At 42.7% G+C, this 20,339-nt stretch overlaps 1 protein-coding gene across 2 annotated transcripts in view; it reads right to left on the bottom strand.

The window, feature by feature from the left end:
- LOC132820375 (oligophrenin-1-like) overlaps window positions 1–20,339 on the bottom strand; it is a 210,197-nt gene that overhangs the window by 113,559 nt on the left and 76,299 nt on the right. For both annotated transcript variants that reach the window (XM_060832441.1, XM_060832442.1), the window contains exons 3-4: window positions 15,911–15,972; window positions 7,184–7,255 (exon numbers count right to left, since the gene is read on the bottom strand). In XM_060832441.1, coding sequence (XP_060688424.1) covers window positions 7,184–7,255; window positions 15,911–15,972 — 134 coding nt within the window. The remainder of the gene's footprint in view (window positions 1–7,183; window positions 7,256–15,910; window positions 15,973–20,339) is intronic.

The following is a 20,339-nucleotide window of genomic DNA, read 5'->3' as shown; positions in this document are numbered from 1 at the left end:
ACCTGGCAGAGAGCAAAGCTGGAAGGGAAACGGAGGAAAAAACAAACAGGGCAAAATTAACAAATTTTTTGGTAGCAATCAAAGCAGCGTTTTAAATCAACTGCAGTCCATACTGTTCAGTTACAGGAGGCTAATCAAATCAATTCTCTCCCTCCAGACTCAGAACGGCAGCTGTTATCCGGGAATGAATTGGCTGCAGTGTAGCGGTACATTAAAGCAATAACACACAGAACAAAGGAAGGCAGATTGCCTGAATGAATTATAGACCATCCAGTTCACCACAAGTCACCGCACACTAATAAACGGTGCGTCACAATCACTGAGACAGATGCCAGTTTCAGATATCAGATCTCACAATCAAAACAACAGTCAGGGATAAGATTTCTTTTTCAAAAAAAATAGAGGGAATGCTGGTTTCACCTGACCTGGGGCCAGATATTTTCAGATATGGCCAGTCTCTGTCTCGGAGAAAGTGAGGACTGCAGATGCTGAAGTCTCTCTCTCCAACCATCTGACCTCCAACTGACTCGCAGAAAGCCTATTTACAGCAATTTGGTTGGGTCACTTGAAAATGGCAGATCTTCATCAACATCCTTGTAACCTAGACAACAAGACATGGCCCATTTCATTCTAACTTTATTTTGGCTCAGGGCCCCAGTAAAAGGTTTCCCCAGTGACTTTCTCAATGCCAAAACTGACAATTACATGAGCGCTGTACAACTACATTATTGCCATTACAATTACAGACTTGATGCTTGCCAGCAGACCCAAGGGAACAAACTGGTGGCTGTCCCATTCACTGCGACAACGTATAATTATGGAGCACCACAAAGATAATGAGGAACTCCCCAAGATGCTTCGCAGGTGTGTTAGAAAACCAGACACGACACCTAAGGAGAGATTAGGCTTGGGGGACCAAACGCTCAGTTAAAAATATTGGACATAAATAAGGTAGGGACAAAGCGAGATGGAGGTGTAGAACGGTGTAAAGATAGAATTCCACAGCCACTAAGGTCACAGCCACCAATGGGCACTATTAGAACAGGGTCAACCGGCCTGTTACTGGAGTGTAGATATTGGAGGTTTGTGGGATTGTTGGAGATTCCAGGCAAGGCCCTGGAAGGATTTGAAAACATACATAGTCTTCTACCAACCACAGAACAACTCAAAGTGAGGTGATCAATACAGTGAGGCAGGTTCACCTCTGAATATCCCCAATTCACTCATGGGTGCAAGCAAAAGTCATACTTCTGAATACAACAGAAGCAAGCAGTGAGGAGTTGTTCCTCCAGGTTCCATTTCATGCTGGGGTAGGTGAGGGTGTGGAGCCCTCTAGCTGGATCTAAGGGGTCCATGAAGAGGAAATCAGCCAAGATGGCAACAGGAGTGGGAGGGCATTGGAGACAGATTGAGGAGTATTTCTGAAGAAGATTTGGGGGAGGAGGATGAGGAATGGAGAGTAGAAAAGAGAGGAGGAGGTTACAAGAAGGACTCAGGGGAGAAGGAGATTGCAAGTAGTGAGAGTAGATGGCTTCAAAAGGCGGGTGTAAGGGGGTAAAAACTACAAAGAGGGATGTGAAGTAGAAGGAGGAGGTTGACTGAGGTGTGAAGGGGAGAAAATGGGGGTGTTGACCCAAAGAAGGGGCTGTAAAGGAAAGACAACAGATTTAAACCTGTTCACAATGGAATACTGAGCTAACTGGGAGTGAGGAACACTAAATCACTGAAGTAATTAATTTTTTGAAAATGAATAGGGAATCTCTCATTGAAGGTTATGCAAGTTCAGGAGTTATTGCACTTGGGAGAAATAAATGGTCACAGATCTTACTGTAATCAACAACACTAGGAGTTCAGTAATGGGTCAGTATCCCACCACTTAGATAGAAAGCAAGTCCCACGCAGCATGAGGCAGCAGAGGGACACTGTAGCATTCTTTGTGCCAATTAAAAAGATCATCCTCCTACCATCTGGGGACTTTAGCTGACTCAGGGGGTGCAGCCCTTCCCATAAACCTGCCCAACTGGACAGACAGTAATACCATAAGATATGGGAGCAGAATTAGGCCATTTGGCGCATTGAGTCCAAACCATTCAGTCGTGGTTGACAGGTTTCTCAATCCCATTCTCCTGCCTCCTCCTCCTCCTCTCCACTCCCCCACCGTAATCCTTGATCCCCTGAGCAATATATCATGACCTGGCCTCCACAGGCCTGAGTTCCACCCTTAGGAGGTGGTCACTTTACTAAAGCCTGTGTCTCCAAGTGGAGCCCTACTGTAAAATAAGGAACTGCAGAATGCTGCCCTCTGCTGGGAAGCTGCTAGCATTTGCCTGCTGGGTTCTGGATTAGTGGTGTTGGAAGAGCACAGCAGTTCAGGCAGCATCCAACGAGCAGCGAAATCGACGTTTCAGGCAAAAGCCCTTCATCAGGAAGGGCTGCTGGGGTCAGGCCCTCCCAAGGCCAGTCAAACATCAGTAGAGACCAGCAGTGGCCCCATGCCAAACACTTTGCTGGCAGTTTATTATAACATCAAAACTGCTGATTAAGCAGCTTTTACCGATCCTGGGAATGTGGGCAACATCAGGTTCCCCTCCCAACATGTCCAACTTACTAACCCTCTCACCTTCCCACTGGTCTGTTAATATCCAGCTCAATATTTCAGTGAGAGCTAACTTATCAGAACGAATAAGGGGAAACTGTTTTCACTAATTGAAAAAAAAGAGTGCCGGGAAGATCATACATCAAAGGTAAAAGGAATCCAAGCAGTTTATTCTGAAAAAAATATTGCAGTGAATTGATGACAATCTGGAATTCACCACATGAAAGAATCTTGGAGTTAGTGTAAAAACAAATTAGAATTGGATATTTACTTGAAAAGAAAACATTTGCAGAGCTGTGAGAAAAGGGACAATCAGATTGGATCCAAATAAAACTATCACAGGATACAAGTGTCGCTGACTGGGTCAGCATTTTTTGCCCATTCCCAATTGTCCAGAGAGCAGCTAAGAGTCAGCAACATTGCTGTGGATCTGGAGTCACATGTGGGCCAGACCAGGTAAGGAAGACTGATTTCCTTCCCTCACATTAGTGAACCAGTTGGGTTTTCACATCAATTGATATTGGTTATATAGTTGCAATTAGGCCAGCCTTTTGGGCCTAAGATTCCCAAAGCTTTCCAGCATTGGGTTTTTCCTGGTCTTATGGCTGGATTTGTTTTGAACTAACTGATAGCAATTGGTCACTTTGATTTGTTGAATTTGATTGCAGTCTTGTGCTACAACCAGGATTTTAGAACAAGTTACGTTTAATGGATGTTGGATTTCTTGCTCATCCATAATTCCTGAGAGATTTAAAAGGAAATCCAATTATAATCTACAGAAAGTGATGATCCAATTACAACCTATATTTGAGCTAAAAGATTACTTCCCACACTGCCTCCTGCAATGACCTAATAAGTAGCCAGTATGCAATCCAACACTGAATCACACAATCCACAGTATCCCATATTAAATTCCCTCAAGCAATGGAAGTGGGAAATTTTAACATGGGAATGATTGAGCCAAGGAGGGAGTTGTAGGGGTAGGATCAGCAGGGCGTCAAATTTGGCTTTTGCTCAGTAACTTATTTTTACTTTTATTCTAGAACCAAAGGTGTGATAGAATTACTTTAGGACTGAGATAAGGAGAAATTTCTTCACCCAGACAGTGGTGAGCCCATGAAATGCTCTGCCGCAGGAAGCAGTCAAAACCAAAACATTGCACGTTTCTGAGGAGGGATTAGATTTGGTTCTTAGGCCTAAAGGGTAAGCAAAGAAAGCAGGAACAGAGTTAAGACTTGGCCAATCAGCCGTGATCATACTGAATGGCGGAGCAGGCCAGGAGGGGTGAATGGCCTATTCCTGCGCTTGTTTAAAAAAAAGTTTCTATTTTTTCCATGAGATATGAGTAATAAATGGAGAGGCTTGCTAGGCCATTCCAAAGGTCAGTTAGAGAGACTACGTATTGCTTTGGGTCCAGAGTCCAGCAAAGTAGGTACAGTATATTTCCTTTCCTAATGGACCCTAATTCTTAACAATATTCCACAATTTTATGAACTGGAATTTAAATTCCACCTGTGGTGAAGGGATTTAAACCCTTATTGCAAGGGCATTAACCAAGGCTTCTAGAATGCTTGTCTGGTGAGATTACCGTCTCCCTAATGCATACACAGCAGATGACAATGGGATTGGACTCAGACATGTTTTAGACAGCCTGATGATGCAATTTGCACCAACGTGGATAGCTTTCATCCGCCTTTAAAGTACAAAGAGTCACTGCTCTGCATTAGTATCTACAACACAGTTTAGAAAGTTAAGGGGTATGAATATTTATGATTATTCATGGAGCAACAGCCCCGAGGGTCTGCGTAACATTCATTTTTATCAGATGGTGAGAGGAAGGGTCAGCAGCAATTCAGCGGGGAACACAGTTTACTAACATACACTTCCCTTTCTGCCAAAGTTTTCACCCACCCAGCATGGTTCATAACCAATGCAAGCGAACACACTGGGCTAAACACAGTTTAAGTCATACGATAATATAACGCAATTCGGGAAATTTATCAAAATGCAAGTTGTATAAAAATTAAAACAATTACAAACTAGTGGCAGACATGAAGTAATTGAAGGTTCAGCAACTCAGCAAAAGTCGGGACTCCTAATGATAGAACTCGAGAGGAACCAATACCTCAAACATTTTAATAACTGAACCACGTCATCATTGTTTGTACAATGAAGCAAGTTGTAGCAAGGAGAGACAGAGTTTCCTATTTCAGATCTTGCCTGTTAGAATTGCTTTTGGTCTACAGAGTCAGAGAGCTACAGCATGGAAAAAGACCCTTTGGCCCATCACATCCACGCTAGCCAAACCTAACTGTTCTAATCCTATTTTCCAGCACTCAGCCCATATCCTTATTTATCTTGGTACATCTAAATACATAGTAGATGCAGAAGATTTCTACCACTCTAACAGGCAGTGAATTCAAGATTCCTACCATACTTCAAGTGAAAAATGTTTCCTCATCTCCTCTAAACTCTCTGTCCTTACTTTAAATCTACACCTTCTATCTTGATCCCTCCTTCAAGGGGAAACATTTCTTTCTATCTACTCTATGCCCTCAATATTATCCCGCTCAATCTCCTCTGTTCTAAGAGAAACAATACCCCAGTCTGTTCCACCATTGGCAAGCTGCTACCTTTGCCCTCTTCTGCCCAACTGGTCAGTAGACTTAGGAAACCGAAGTAAACCAATTGTGCTTCAACTAGGTCGAGGTGAGAGGGGCACCTATAAGTCAACTTCTTGCAAAAGCCTGCATTGGACAGCAATATCTAGATTCCACCAATAAACAGAACAGAAAGCGAGAGAATATCCAAACACATTGGTTTAGACGACCAGCTGCGACGGCATGGCAGTTTGCCAGGACACACTTAAACGGAGTAAGCAAATCACTCCAAACTCCTGGGGAAAGAAACAGCACTCCTCAGAATCTGAATCATCTGCACTAACTTCAACCAAACTAGATAAACAACACTCAGATGGTTCTCCCCACCCACACAGAAACACTACTCCCATGGAGAACATTAGGAGTTCATCACCCCCAACTCTCAGCCTTGGGTTTCACACACATGAATTATATGGATCACTAGCCTTTTTCACAAAAAAACGAGTAATTATTTAACAACTTGGCTTCAACAGATACATGAACATTTTTCCTAAAAATTGTTCCAATGTGTGGGGTCAGTTTTCTTAAACATTGACTCAGAAACAAGGATATGAGATAGCTCAAAATTTCTCATGGTTTAATTGTATATTCAGCCCATTGTTACAACAGAATACAGTTGGCTTTAACTGATCCTCCCAATTAGTAGTCTGACTCCATTTCTTATCTCGAGAGAGAGAGAAAGAGATGTTGAAGGTAGATCAGCGCAAAGGGCAGTGGAATGTCAACATTGGATTTTATTCCAAATCAGGACACCTCCATGCGTCAGAATGGAAGGAGGGGAAATTCAGTGCAGGATGTCATCTGTTACCCATAGCACTCCCCTGTATCTCTCAGTGTTCTGTTTAAAACAGAAGTACAGAGTATTACCAGACTATCCTTTGGCCTTTGAGATGACAGGGAGTTGTTACCTTGTGATGACTGGAACGAGAGCTGGGTGGATAGCAATAACAAATCAGTCCCCTGATTGGCTGAGGATAACAGTCCCAATCAGGGAGCCCTGGCTGACATATAAACGAGGGAAAGGCTTGCAGCTGGCTAAGCACAGCTTATGTACTGTACACAGGTAAATAAAGGGTCACTTAGTGACAGGATACCGGCCTCCTTGGGAGTTATTTCAAACCTCAATGTCCATTTATTTAGGTATTCAAAATGAGCAGTGCTGTCATAAACCTACACAATGTCAGCTCTTTTTTATTTTGATACTTGTTCATGGATGTGTGTGTGTCAGTATTTATTGCTCACTCCTAATTTCCCAGAGGGTAGTCAAGAGTTTGCATTAACTTGGTTTGCAGACACGCATAGGCCAGATCAGGTAAGTCAAACAGATTTCCTTCCATAAATGACCCAGGTGAGTTTTTACAACAAAACCAGCAGTAGCTAGCTTTTAAAATTCCAGGTTTTATTAAGTTCAAAATTTCACCATCTGCCACAGAGTTGGGAGGGTTTGAGCTATAGGGAGAGGCTGAATAGGCTGGGGCTTTTTTCCCTGGAGCATCGGAGGCTGCATGGTGACCTATTGAGGGGTATGGATAGGGTGAATAGTCAAGATCTTTTTCCCAGGGTTTGGGAATCCACAACTAGACAGCACTGGTTAAAGGTGAGAGAGGGAAAGATTTAAAAGGGACTTGAGAGATAACTTTTTCATGCAGGCGGTGGTGTATGTATGGAATTAGCTACTAGTGGTGGTGGTGGTGGAGGCTGGTACAATTACAACATTTAAAAAACATCTGAGTACATGAATAGGAAGGGTTTAGAGGTATATGGGCCAAATGCTGGCAAATGGGACTACATCAGTTCAGAATATCTGGTTGGTGCAGATGAGTTGGACTGAAGAATCGGTTTCCATGCTATATGACTCTACGACTACATCTAGCATGTTGGAAAGCTGCGCAAACAGCAAATTTAACAATATTTTTAAAATGCTTACCTTTGCAACGCCAATGTGATCTTTCTTAAAAACTTCCAAGGGTTTAATGAGCATGTTACTGGAATTTTGAATCTGTAACAAAAGCAAGTGGCAACTAAGTTCAGAGTTCACAATCGAAGTCTTATTCTGAAGATTAAGCAAACAGATCTCCGTTGTAAAGTGAATGTAGAAAAGAAAATCAGCACATTGAGACAAACCTGAAATAGTTGGAAGTGAAAAAAATAATATATATTCTCTAAGTCTTGCAAAAGGAAAGAGAACAGGAAAGAACAAGTTTAAAAGTACTCTCTAATCCGCCAATAGCCACTGAATGTTTCAACAGTGGACTTGCCAACATTAAAGGCATTTAAATGGTCATTGGATAAATATATGGATGATAGTGTAGGCTAGATGGGCCTGAGATTGGTTTCACAGGTCGGCGCAACATTGAGGCCCAAAGGGCCTGTACTCCGCTGTAACCTTCTATGTTCCACACTATTTGGATTTCAGCTCTGAATTATTTAACAAAACAGGTTGTAACTTTTTTTTTAAATTTCATATTATCTGCATTCATGTTCTTCTCTTAACACCGTGAAAACAAAATGAAGACTTGGCTTTATTTTCTGGCAAAGCAAAAGCAAAAGAAAAAGATCGGCCTAATGTCCTTCACTTCAATGGAGAGCTGCTCCACAGATACAGTACATGTTAATAGGATGGCAAATGAGTCCTCTAAGAATCATGGCATAGGCTCCTGGAATACAGTTCTGGAACCTTATCCAGAGCAGCTAGAAAGCAGGAGAAAATAATTATCCTTGGAACATGAAGCAACGTCTAGGTGGTAGAGGAAAAATACAGAGGCAATATTGCAGCACACAGTTGTCTTGATTAGGGATGGAGGAGGATGGTGCTATGAAGCTTCATGAACAAAATATCAGAGCACAGTGGTACAGGTCCATCAGCATCTGCTGTCATTGCACAACCACTCATCAGTTACAGAAAAACTGAAGAATGAACAGTTATAAACTGGTCCATGAACTACTAAAATACTAGAATTAATACTATAATTTATTCAATGGAAAGGTGTGATCAGCAAAATAATTCAAATTCAGTACCTTGTGCAGGGTTTCATGTACAGAGCTAGAGGATTGGTTTCTACACTGAACTCTTCAGCCCTAAACATCCATGCTGACTAGGTTTCCCAAATAAACCTGTCCCATTTGCCTGCTTTTGGCCCATATCCCTCTAAACCTTTCCCTCTCAGGTACCCGTCCTAATGTTTTTTAAATGTTGTAACTGTACCTGCATCCACCCTTCCTCTTGTTAATTGGATTCAAATTTTCACACCCAATCTCCTTATGTAATATTGGGGACTAGCAATAATGAGATCAGTTTGTTGCCCAGTTCACCATACTTTGACAATATACAATAGGTGCAGGAGTAGGCCATTCTGCCCTTCAAGCCAGCATCACCATTCATTACGATCACGGCTGATCATCCTCAATCAGTATCCTGTTCCTGCCATATCCCCATAACCCTTGATTCCACTATCCTTAAGAGCTCTATCCAAATCTTTCTTGAAAGTATCCAGAGACTTGGCCTCCACAGCCTTCTGGGTCAGAGCAGTGTGTGAAGACGTGGGGCTCAGTGCTCTTATTTCCCCTATTTTCCATATGTCCTTATATAGAAGCTGCCCCACTTCCTGCCTTATTAAGTCAGTGCTCCTTTTGTACATTAATCCATACACCACTGGGACTCAATAACCTGAGCCCTTGCTCACCCATAATAATCAAACAATTTTGATTCAACCACCTCCAATAATCTTACATTTCTGTCTTCATATGTTGAGTTCACATGTTCGCTAGTCTTAGTACCTAACCACTCTTTCAATTATTCCCTCTGAGAACATTATATATTTCAATTAGATCACACCTCAGTCTTCAAAGTTCCAGGGATTATATGGCCATTCTCCTGAATTTCAGAAAGCCATTTCATACTGAGGAGTCAGTCTAGTAACATGCAAGTTATGAATGCTGGTAGACAATTAAACAACTCACTGGAGGAGTTGTTCCACATTTATCCCCATCCTCAAATGATGGGGGAGACCAATACATCAAAGCAAAGGATAAGGCTAACGCATTCTTAGCAATCTTCAGTCAAAAGTACCAAGTGGATGATCCATCTGGACCTTCTCCAGTGATCCCCAGCATCACACATAACTGTCTTCAGTCAACTGAACTCACTCCATGCAATATCAAGAAATGGTTGGAAGCACTGGATACTGCAAAGGCTATGGGCCTTGACAACATTCTAGCAATAGTATTGAAGACTTGTACTTCAGAACTTGCCATTTCCCTGGCCAAGCTGTTCCCAGTGCAGTTACAACACTGGCATCTACCTGATAATGTGGATAATTGCCCAGGTCTGTCCTATACATAAAAAGCAGGACAAATCCAACCCGGCCGACTACCACCCCATCACTCTACTCTCAACTATTAGTAAGGTGAAGGAAGTTGTCATCGTCAAGCAGCACGTGCTCAGCAATGCCCAGTTTGGGATCCACCAGGCCCACTCTACTCCTGAACTCAGTACAGCCTATGTTCAAACATGGACAAAAGAGATGAATTCCAAAGGGAATGGGAGTGTGACAGCCCTTGACCTCAAGGCTCCGTTCAAGTGAGTGTGCCATCAAGGAGCCCTCTCAAAACTGGAATCAATGGGTCTCGGGGACAAACTCTCCTCAGGTTCGAGTCATATCTGGAATACATGGCTTGAAAAGGGTGGATGCTAAGAAATTGTTTCCATTAGGCGGGGAGACTAGGACCCGCGGGCACAGCCTTAGAATTAGAGGGGGCCAATTCAGAACAGAAATGCGGAGACATTTCTTCAGCCAGAGAGTGGTGGGCCTGTGGAATTCATTGCCACGGAGTGCAGTGGAGGCCGGGACACTAAATGTCTTCAAGGCAGAGATCGATAAATTCTTGATATCACAAGGAATTAAGGGCTTCGGGGATAATGCGGATAAGTGGAGTTGATATGCCCATCAGCCATGATTAAATGGCGGAGTGGGCTCGATGGGCCGAATGGCCTTACTTCCACTCCCATGTCTTATGGTCTTATGAGTCCGGTCGTTGGAAGTAGTCATCTCTGCAAGAATTCCTCAGGGTGGTGTCCTAGGCCCAACTATCTTCAGCTGATTCATTAATGACATTCCCTCTATCATGAGGTCAGAAATGAATGCACAATGTTCACTACAATTCGTGACTTGCCAGACACTGAAACAGTCAATGTTTGAGTGCAACAAGATCTGGACAATATCCAAGCTCGGACTGACAAATGGCAACTACAATTTACACCACACAAATGCTAGGCAGTGACAATCTAACCATCACCCCTTGAAATTCAATGGCATTATCATCTCTGAAATCCTCATTATCAACATCCTGGAGGTTACCAGAAACTCAACTGGATTCACCATAAGTACAGTGGCTACAAAAGCAGGTCAGGGGCAAGGAATACTACAGCGAGTATCTTCCCTCACATGGAACTTGGCCTGAGTTCTAATGGTATAGAGATATTAAGCTGCGGTTGGGATTTAACTCATGGCATCCTACACACAAACCGTGCAGTTCAACTGCTTTCCCATCAGCTAAACATTAGCACTCCTAACAGAGTCTACTCTATTCTCGTAACGTAGTGAACATAACTCTGTATGCAACCTTTTGAACAGTGACCTGTTAAAACTTTGCAGTAACCTTTCAATTCTGCCCAGCAGTAAGGGTAAGTTGCCACCTCATATCATGTGAGTGGAGTGTGCTCTGAATATCACATTTCACAAAGAATGCTAGCTTCCCTGGATTCACAGGGAATGGATTTCATCCCAATTTGCATTCCATAGAGTAGCAGAGCAACTTTGCTGATCTCAGCTGAGATCAGCAAAGGTGCTACAATTGACTGCTGTATTTCAGAGACAGATTAGTGTAAAAACAGCCAGCCCTCTGTTCCACATTACTGTGCATTGACTCCTGCTGGAAAGCACAAAATTTGATGTAACTATGACAACCATTTACCAAGCTCAAGAATCCTTTTTTTTTGTAAAGATGGAACTACAATTGAAGGTTTCAATTCTTTAACATGCAACAGTATTAACTCAAAAGGTGACATTTCATTTCAGCCACTGCTTAGTTCAACCGGATCAATTTAACTCAAATGGTGCTCGCTCAAGACAAAATATGATGTTTTACGCACTTATAACTTGTTAGTTTATTAATCTCAACTTTAAAAAGTAGCTTTTATGTTGTTTCCAAGCTTGGATCATAGAGATGTACAGCAGGGAAACTGACCCTTTGGTCCATCCCGTCCATGCCAACCAGATATCCCAACCCAATCTAGTCCCAACAGTGGCCTAATCAATGTCCTGTACAGCAGCAACATGACCTCCCAACTCCTGTACTCAATACTCTGACCAATAAAAGGAAAGCGTACCAAAATCCTTCTTCACTATTCCATCTACCTGCGACTCCACTTTCAAGGAGCTATGAACCTGCGCTCCAAGGTCTCTTTGTTCAGCAACACTCCCTAGGACCTTACCATTAAGTGTATAAGTCCTGCTAAGATTTGCGTTCCCAAAATGCAGCACCTCGCATTTATCTGAATTAACCTCCATCTGCCACTTCTCAACCCATTGGCCCATCTGATCAAGATCCTGTTGTAATCTGAGGTAACTTTCTTTGCTGTCCACTACACCTCCAATTTTGGGGTCATCTTTTAAAAGGTGTCACAGTATGTGACTGAACAAAAGTGGATTGAAGCAAAAACCATGGGCACTTAAACCACAGAGAATGTGGCTTAACATGTCTGAAACACAGCACCATTGACTGTTTTGAATGATAGATTCTCCTATATTTCAACTGAGGTTTCAGCTTAGACTGTTGATTCAAACTTCAAAGTAAAAGCACAACTAAATAAGCCAACCTAAAATATTAGGATCAAAATTATGCAACAATAGCATGCTTTAAATGGTGACTAGGATATTGCACAGCCTAGAAACAATTATAGAAACAGTGCACAGCATCACAATATCATAGAGGCTGACAAAACATCTTAACTGCACTCATTTAGTAGCCCTGGGCAGTACTAAGGCCGTACAAGTGTCCAAATGCCTCTATCCCCTTGGGAGAAGAGTCCAGGGAAATGAGAGGTGCAGAGATTACAATATCCGATAGCAAGTTTATGTAGCGATTTGTTTTTACTGACCAGAGACTTGTTGCATCCAGGAATGATTTAGCATAATAAATCACATTTAATGAGGTTAACATCACGGTTGTCAAAAATTACATATCTTACAGATATTAAAAGGGACACACTAGGTGTACCACACTGGAAAAAGAATTAGGTTAGATATTTTTTTTAAAATGGCTCTGCCCTTTCCAGAATCAACGATTGCAAAGTTCGAATCCCAAAAAGAAATTCTAGAATGGGGCATGCAGCTGATTTATTTCCAAATAGTGGGGACTTGCTTTCATCTAGATCTGATTGAGCAGAAAAACCAAAACATCTCCCATCTCCTTCCTGAAACCAGTACAATTTCCCATGTGACAGAGAAACCACAATCTGATGGAACACAAGGTTTTTTGAAGCAGGAAGCCACCATTCAGCACCCAAAATTTGTTGCGAAACTCAATAGGACGAGAGTTAATCCACAAACTAACTCTTTACATCTGCCTTTTCTCCACATCCCCTTAAACCTTTGTTCAGCAAACATGTCACAACCTCAGATTTAAAATTAATATAGATGATCTGGCATCAAATGCCATGAATGTAACAGAATTCTGAACTTCTGCGTGATTAAGTGTTTCTCGAATAACTCCTGAAAAGTTTGATTCTACTTTAAGACCAGTCCCCCAGTATTGGATTGTATAAGCAACAGAAACGGTTAATCTACTTGTTCCCTCTAATGTCGTAGAAGTATACAATAGCAGACTGTCAGTCTATGGAGTATGTGCTGCCAAAGTTTACTACCTACACTCGTCCCACTTTCCAGCATCAGGCCCATAAAGTCTCATATCCATTTGAGGCTAAGTGCTCATCCACATATTAGTTAAAAAGTTGAGAGGTTTCTCTCCCTCAGCTACACTCAGGCAGTGCATTCCAGACCCCCGGTCACCCTCCAGGTCAAAACGTTTTCCTCAAGACCTCTCTAAACTTCCTGCCTTCTGCCTTAAAATTTGTCTCCCTGTTATTGACCCTTCAACTAAGGGGAACAACTGCTTAATATCCACCCTGTCCACACCCCTCAAATCATATCCACCACCCACTTCGAATTTCTCCACTCTTTAAAAAAAACCAAGAAGGTTCAAGAAGTCGTCTTACCACCACCTTCTCCAGGGCAACTTTGGACAGGCAATTAATGTTGGTCAGCTAGCATCGCCCACATTCCATGAGTGAATAACAAAAACCTTGAGCTTACCCAGTCTCTCTTCACAGCTGAAAAGCTCCATCCCAAGCAATATCCTGGTGAGTCCCCTCTGCACCCCCTCCAGTACAATCATATCCTCCCTATGGTGGAATTGACCAGAACTGCACACAATTCTCTCAGTGTCCTAACCAAAGTCCTGCTCAGCTCCAGAGTCCATCAACTCACTTTTCTACATTGAAGCTCATCTGCCACCTATCCATCCACTCCACTAAAATGTCCTTTTGGAGTTCCGTACTGTCCTCCTCACTGTGGACAATCCATTCAAGTTCAGTGTCATCTGCAAACTTGAAAATAGCCCCCAGAGACCAAGAGCCAGATCAATTTCATGTATCAGGAAATGCCAGCATCCATGGGGAACTTCACCACAAATTTTCCTCCAGCCAAGAAAGTAGCTGTTTTGATTTTATTTAATTGTAGTCACACATCGCTGGGTACAGTAAAAAGGTTTTGTTTTGTGAACAGCACAGGCAGATCATAGCAAACAGGGACAAACAGATCATAGAATGCTTAGACAGAGCAAGGCGTAGAAGGTCGGAGCTGATTAACATTAGCAAGATCAGCATTATTTGAAGTTGGAGAGGCCCATTCAGCAATTTAATTACAGCAGGGAAGAAGCTGTTCTTGAACTTATTGGTGTGTATGCCCAAGCCTCTCTAACCAGTCGACTAGTGACCATTACTGTTTCCTATCACTCCGCTAACCTTGTATCCATATTGCCACTGTCCTTGATTATATAATGACTTGCAACTTTCTTCAAAAGTCTATTGTGGAGCACAGTATTAAAAGCCTTGTGCTCATCAGGATGACTTCAAGCAAATCAAATTTCAAACAAACAATCACAATGACTCACTCTATGGGAAAGTAGTACTGACTGCTTGGCAAGTTGTCAGATTAACTGAGGCATTGCAGAAAGCAACAGTGAACTACAACTTCCTCAAATTCACAGAGATTTCAAAAAAGCAAGGGTTTCAGCATATTCCACTTGTCAGAGAATTAGTCTGGGAATAATTAAAACAGATTTTTATTTTAAAGGTTTTAAATTACATGTGCTCTGTAAGGGTGCAGAGTCTTCATTTGGAGATGTTGAGGTTGGACTGGGGTGTACAAAGTTAAAAATCACACCACACCAGGTTACAGTCCAACAGATTTAATTGGAAGCACTAACTTTCAGAGCACTGCAACCACCTGATGAAGGAGCAGTGTTCCGAAAGCTAGTGCTTCCAATTAAACCTGTTGAACTATAAATGTGGTGTTGTGAGCACCGCCCTCCTAACCTGCAATCTTCTTCCTAACCTCTCCGCCCCCACCCCACTCCGGCCTATCACCCTCACCTTGACCTCCTTCCACCTATCACATCTCCATCGCCCCTCCCCCAAGTCCCTCCTCCCTACCTTTTATCTTAGCCTGCTGGACACACTTTCCTCATTCCTGATGAAGGGCTTATGCCCGAAACGTCGAATTTCCTATTCCTTGGATGCTGCCTGACCTGTGCTTTAACCAGCAACACATTTTCAATTGTGAGATTTTTAACCCAGTCTTCAGACTGGTCGTGAAGACGATCATTAGTCATAGCTCAACAACTAACCCCATACACACTCTCAACTCAACAGCTGCTTAATCTTCCATCACTCCCCCCTCCCTCTGTGTCACACCAATACTCTGACTTCAGTAAATACAAAGGAGTTAGTTACATATTAGGATTTTTACTAGTTAGTGAAGAACAGTAAAGGTAGCGATGGGATTTTATTGCTCAGTTTTCTGTCAAGTTATTCATTCCTTCCTGGTTCTTTCAAAAGTATTATTTATGGATGTATGTTTTTTGAAAGGAAAGAATGTAAAGATGTCTGATAGCCAGCGGGTGCTGTAAGGATCCCTTCACTGCACCAAATTCTGACTCATTCTACTGCAACACAACTTTTTTTTTTACAGTGTCCTTCTATTTAATCGCACAAGTAGGGCAAGTTGTTTCCTTCAGTTTACTCTGCCTGTGGAGAAAACCAAGGATTTATAAATTACTGCAAATCGACTGAAAGAAAACTTACTCAGCCACAGAAATTGATTTAACTGACCTCAATGTGCCAAAGGGCATCAACACCCAACAAGTTTCAGAATGTACAGACAAGAATGCTCTGATTGAGAGTTCAAGCAATCATTGCAACATTTGTTATCTCTGAAGCACATACACTACCTACAAATCAATTGTTTCCCAGTCAATGTAAATAACCTTCCAAATGTCAAACTTTTGCAGATAAAGCTCAAAATCAAGTACTTACCATCATCACCCTCTCATCTTCTACTTCCTGCAGCAACCCTGCAAACTCCTTGAAAGATTCAGCTGAAAGAGATAGAACCAGACAACTTTACAGAACAGAAGGAGGCCATTCAACCCATCGTGTCTATACCAGCTCCCAAAAAGAACTGCCCAACTAGATCCAGCCCTATCTCCATAGCCCTCTATCTTCAAATAAATATCCAGCTCTTTTGAAACCTCCCATGGAATCCACCTCCAACACTCCCTCAGGCAGCTCAACAACGGAGTGTAGAGGTTGTTCTAGTTCTCTTGCTGACAATTTTGAAATTGTGACCCCCATGGATGGAAACATCAATCATAAGAGTCAACCCACTATGCGTATCAGAATGAAAATGCAGTACAGCTATCCCTAGTCTAACTGATTCATCCCTACGTATTATGCTAAACAGCCATCACATTGAAATGAAATATCAGAACGAAGTAAGTTTCTGACTTGCAAAGTTAACATTCAAAAATGTTGTCTTGGACTGAACAAACAAAAAAAGTCATTTTTTTTTTGTAGATCTTCCACAGACTCTTCCAAGTTCCACCTAGCTCATTGCCTGCCTCCCTCCCACAACCCAATGCTTCTGCAGTTTGTTGGGAGGGGGCAAGGCAGCAAGAAGCAGGGTTAAGGTAAGGAAATGGAAAGGAGGGTCAAGGGAGGCAGGGATCAGAGGAAGACTTTTTTTTAAAATGGACTGCTTCCTCTAACTCCACTGTACCAGGAAATCAGCAACGCAACCTTCGAGGAACAGAAACTGGAGATTGTTGGAAAAAATCGCAGCAGAAATGACAGCATCTGTGGGGAGAAATCAGAGTTAACGTTTCGAGTCCAGTGACCTGTCCTCAGAACGGAAGCCATTCCAGAATAGTACGTTACTCTGTTTTCTCTCCACAGACGCTGCCCGACCTGCTGAGATTTTCCAGCAATCGGTTTTTGTTTCTGATTTACAGCATCAGCAGTTCTTCCAGTTTTTTTTTTAAACTTTTGAGGAACATCGCTATTTTTCCAAATGTGCCAAAAGAAACAAAAACCACTTGGAATATGGATAGGAAAGCCAACAGCATTTCCTCATTCTCGGTCATGGATAGAGTCTCATATTTCAAAAGACCAGCTGGACATGATTTTTTCTGAAGAAAGTTGCTTCACATCAGCAGATTTTAGGATGAGGAAGCACAAAAGCTAAAAAAAAACCCTTTCAGGTCCCTGACTTTATCAGGTATTCACCAATTGAATGTCTTTAGGTAAGGGGTATAGTACAGTGCATGGTTTTAAAATCATATGTTATCATATTTAGCCATTGGAGAAGGACCCTTGTTCAGGCTCAATGTAATCCCAAAGGGACACAAACACACACCAGAAAAGTACAGAGATTTAGTTATGTCTCTGACACATGCACAAGAGAAACTGGTACGAGGAGAAAGTTTCAACATGCAAAAACTCTCAAAAACGGCTAGAGAAAGCATTTTTGTCTCTACACAACAGAAACATATGCTCAGCATTGTTGATAGCAGTACTGAGTGAGCTCTGTGGCAAAGTCTCACAAACAGGAGAAAGTGAGGACTGCAGATGCTGGAGATAAGACGAGTGTGGTCAGGCAGCGTTATAGGAGCAGGACAATCGACGTTTCAGGCACACGGGATCAATGTGAATTTCACCAGTTTCCCTCCCCCGACCTTATCCCATTCCCAACCTTCCAACTTGGCAACGACCTCTTGAATTGTCCTATCTGTCCATCTTCCTTCCCACCTATCCACTCCACTTTCCTCTCCACCTATCACCATCATCAACCTATCGCATTCCCAGCTACCTTCCCCCCAGCCCCACCCATTTATCTCTCAGCCCCCTTGGCCCACAAGCCTTTTCTTGAAGGGTTTATGCTTGAAACATCAGTTCTCCTGCTCCTTGGATGCTGCCTGACCAGCTGTGCTTTTCTAGCACCATACACAATCTCTTACATACAGCCTTGCTTTCTAAATTTGAAATATGCTGAATATTCTCTTGTGACAGAAAGGAAGGAGGTACACTTACTACAGAGGTGAAAAAAGACCAGAAACTCTGACAGATTCTAGCTCAGGTTTTCAAAGGCCAATCGTTCAATTTCATTGTGCAAGAATCCAAACAGAGCATCAAGAAAGTATTATAAACCTTCATGTGCACACAGAGATTCAGCACACCAGGATCAGTGACTTTACCCAGCATATCACTTGAGAACCAGCACAGTCCAGGGCTAGGTGTTTATAATCCACATATCTACCCTTGCAACTCTACTGACCACCACCTCCTCTGCCTTACCGAAGACCATCTCAACCTCACCTCCTTTCAAGGATTTCAATCTCCAATTCAACACTTAGAGTCCAATTATTAATTTAGCTATAGACAAGCCTGTGCCAATGTGGAGGTACATAGGAGGGCTGTCATTGGTCCTCAGTTGGCTGGGGGTGCCCACCATTCAGTGTCTGATCAATGAAGGGGAAGGGGAATGACCCTGTGAGAGCCATCCCCTCCACCTTTCTGCTGATAACCTTTTCTTCCCGTCCCCACTGCAACAATTTACTCTGGCTCGGGTCACTATTTAGATTAGATTAGATTAGATTACTTACAGTGTGGAAACAGACCCAACAAGTCCACACCGACCCGCCGAAGCGCAACCCACCCATACCCCTTTTTACCTACATTTACCCCTTTACGGGCAATTTAGCATGGCTAATTCACCTGACCTGCACATCTTTGGACTGTGGGAGGAAACCAGAGCACCCGGAGGAAACCCACGCAGACACGGGGAGAACATGCAAACTCCACACAGTCAGTCGCCTGAGTTGGGAATTGAACCCAGGTCTCTGGTGCTGAGAGGCGGCAGTGCTAACCACTGTGCCACCGTGCCGCCCACAAATCCTAGGTCTTCTGTAGCCTTTGTACCCACAGCAGCCAGAGCCTCCCTGGTGACGCAAGTGAGCAGAAAATATCCAAGTGGTCAGCAGCGCTTTAGAATTTCTGACCCCTTGATCTTCAGGTGGTCACCTGAGGAAGTTTTAACATGGATAGGCCTTCCTGGAGATGGCACCCTGCATTTCCCACTGGCCCTCCAACCAGCAGGACAGAATCCCATCCCCACGCGAAGCAGAGAATCAAAATTACAGATTTAACAAAATGCATGACCCTGATTGTTTCATGGCCACGCTCGCTATCTGAAGGTACTCCAAGCTGGTGGAGGAGGTGACAACAGATGACAATTATGGTGTGACCTTGCTACTGGTTAACATGTGTTCAAACTTCATTCATAATCATGTTTGGAAACAAAGCAATCTCAAGGAGGATGTAAAACTATTTCTCAAAGTGCTGATGCACATTGTTTTAATCAGCTCCACTATCGCATGATTGGGCTCAATGTTAGGAAACAGCAGTGGCCAGCTGCTACAAAATGTATTGCTTGCAGGAATACCATAAGCAAAAGACAAAATGCCCAAGGACTCGGCTGATTATGAAAACAACTCAGACAGGGAGGAGAAACACAAATCAACTGGAACCACCCAAGACTGAGGGCTAGAACAGATTTACTGTCAAGTGAAGATTACAGGGATACAAGTGAAATACAAAAACAAATAATATTGATTAGAGAACAAATAGGAACCAGTGTGGATATTAGAGCATTCTGTAATCACAGGCAAGTTTTGCACTGGAGGACAGCCTGCCATAGTTCATCACATGAAGATTCTAGAAATTAAATTGAATATTTGAGGAAGGAGCAGGAAACATTCCCTCTGGAAATTTCCTTCATGAGCTTTGATAAAAATCACTGCTAAATCTATTCCTTCTACAATTACGTATCTGATGGATGGCCGGATCTGTCAAAATAGAGCAGTGCAGTGAAATTCAACTAGAAAGAGGCTAACACAAGTGGGATGGGCCACTGGACAAGTTTTGCATTGCAGAATTGATTATTTTCTGGCCGCAAGTTTTATTCCGTTAATACTCTTTTATTCTATGTGAGGAAGAGCATTCTAATGAGCTGGGTGTCCGAGAATTCCCCGGGACTCTCGGGGGGGTGTAGATTAGTTATGGAGCACTTCCCCCCGGACTTCCTCAAGTATGGTGCACCAGAAAGCTGAACTACCTTATAGAACGTGGTGGCCCTTTCTGAATTATATAGTCGCGAACTTGGTGGCTATATTGGTTACGGCCTTTGTATAGTCATGGGGGCTATGTCTGGCGGTCCAAGGGTCCCTGGGGAGGGGGAAGAATTCCGAACAAATATGGGTATGCCTGCTGATGCCCCCGGTGGTGAAGAGCTTTGGTGAGATTCTGCTGAATGCGCTAACTTAACGTAATCTAATTTACTTTGGTTCAACTTCGTTTAAGTTAGTCTTTTTTCGTTATTTATAGAATGGTAGTTTGTGTAGTTTTTCTC

The sequence above is a fragment of the Hemiscyllium ocellatum genome, chromosome 11 (assembly GCF_020745735.1).
Source record: "Hemiscyllium ocellatum isolate sHemOce1 chromosome 11, sHemOce1.pat.X.cur, whole genome shotgun sequence".
Lineage (NCBI taxonomy): Eukaryota > Metazoa > Chordata > Chondrichthyes > Orectolobiformes > Hemiscylliidae > Hemiscyllium > Hemiscyllium ocellatum.
Note: the sequence above shows the minus strand (reverse complement) of the source record. Positions and strands in the feature narration are given on the sequence as shown.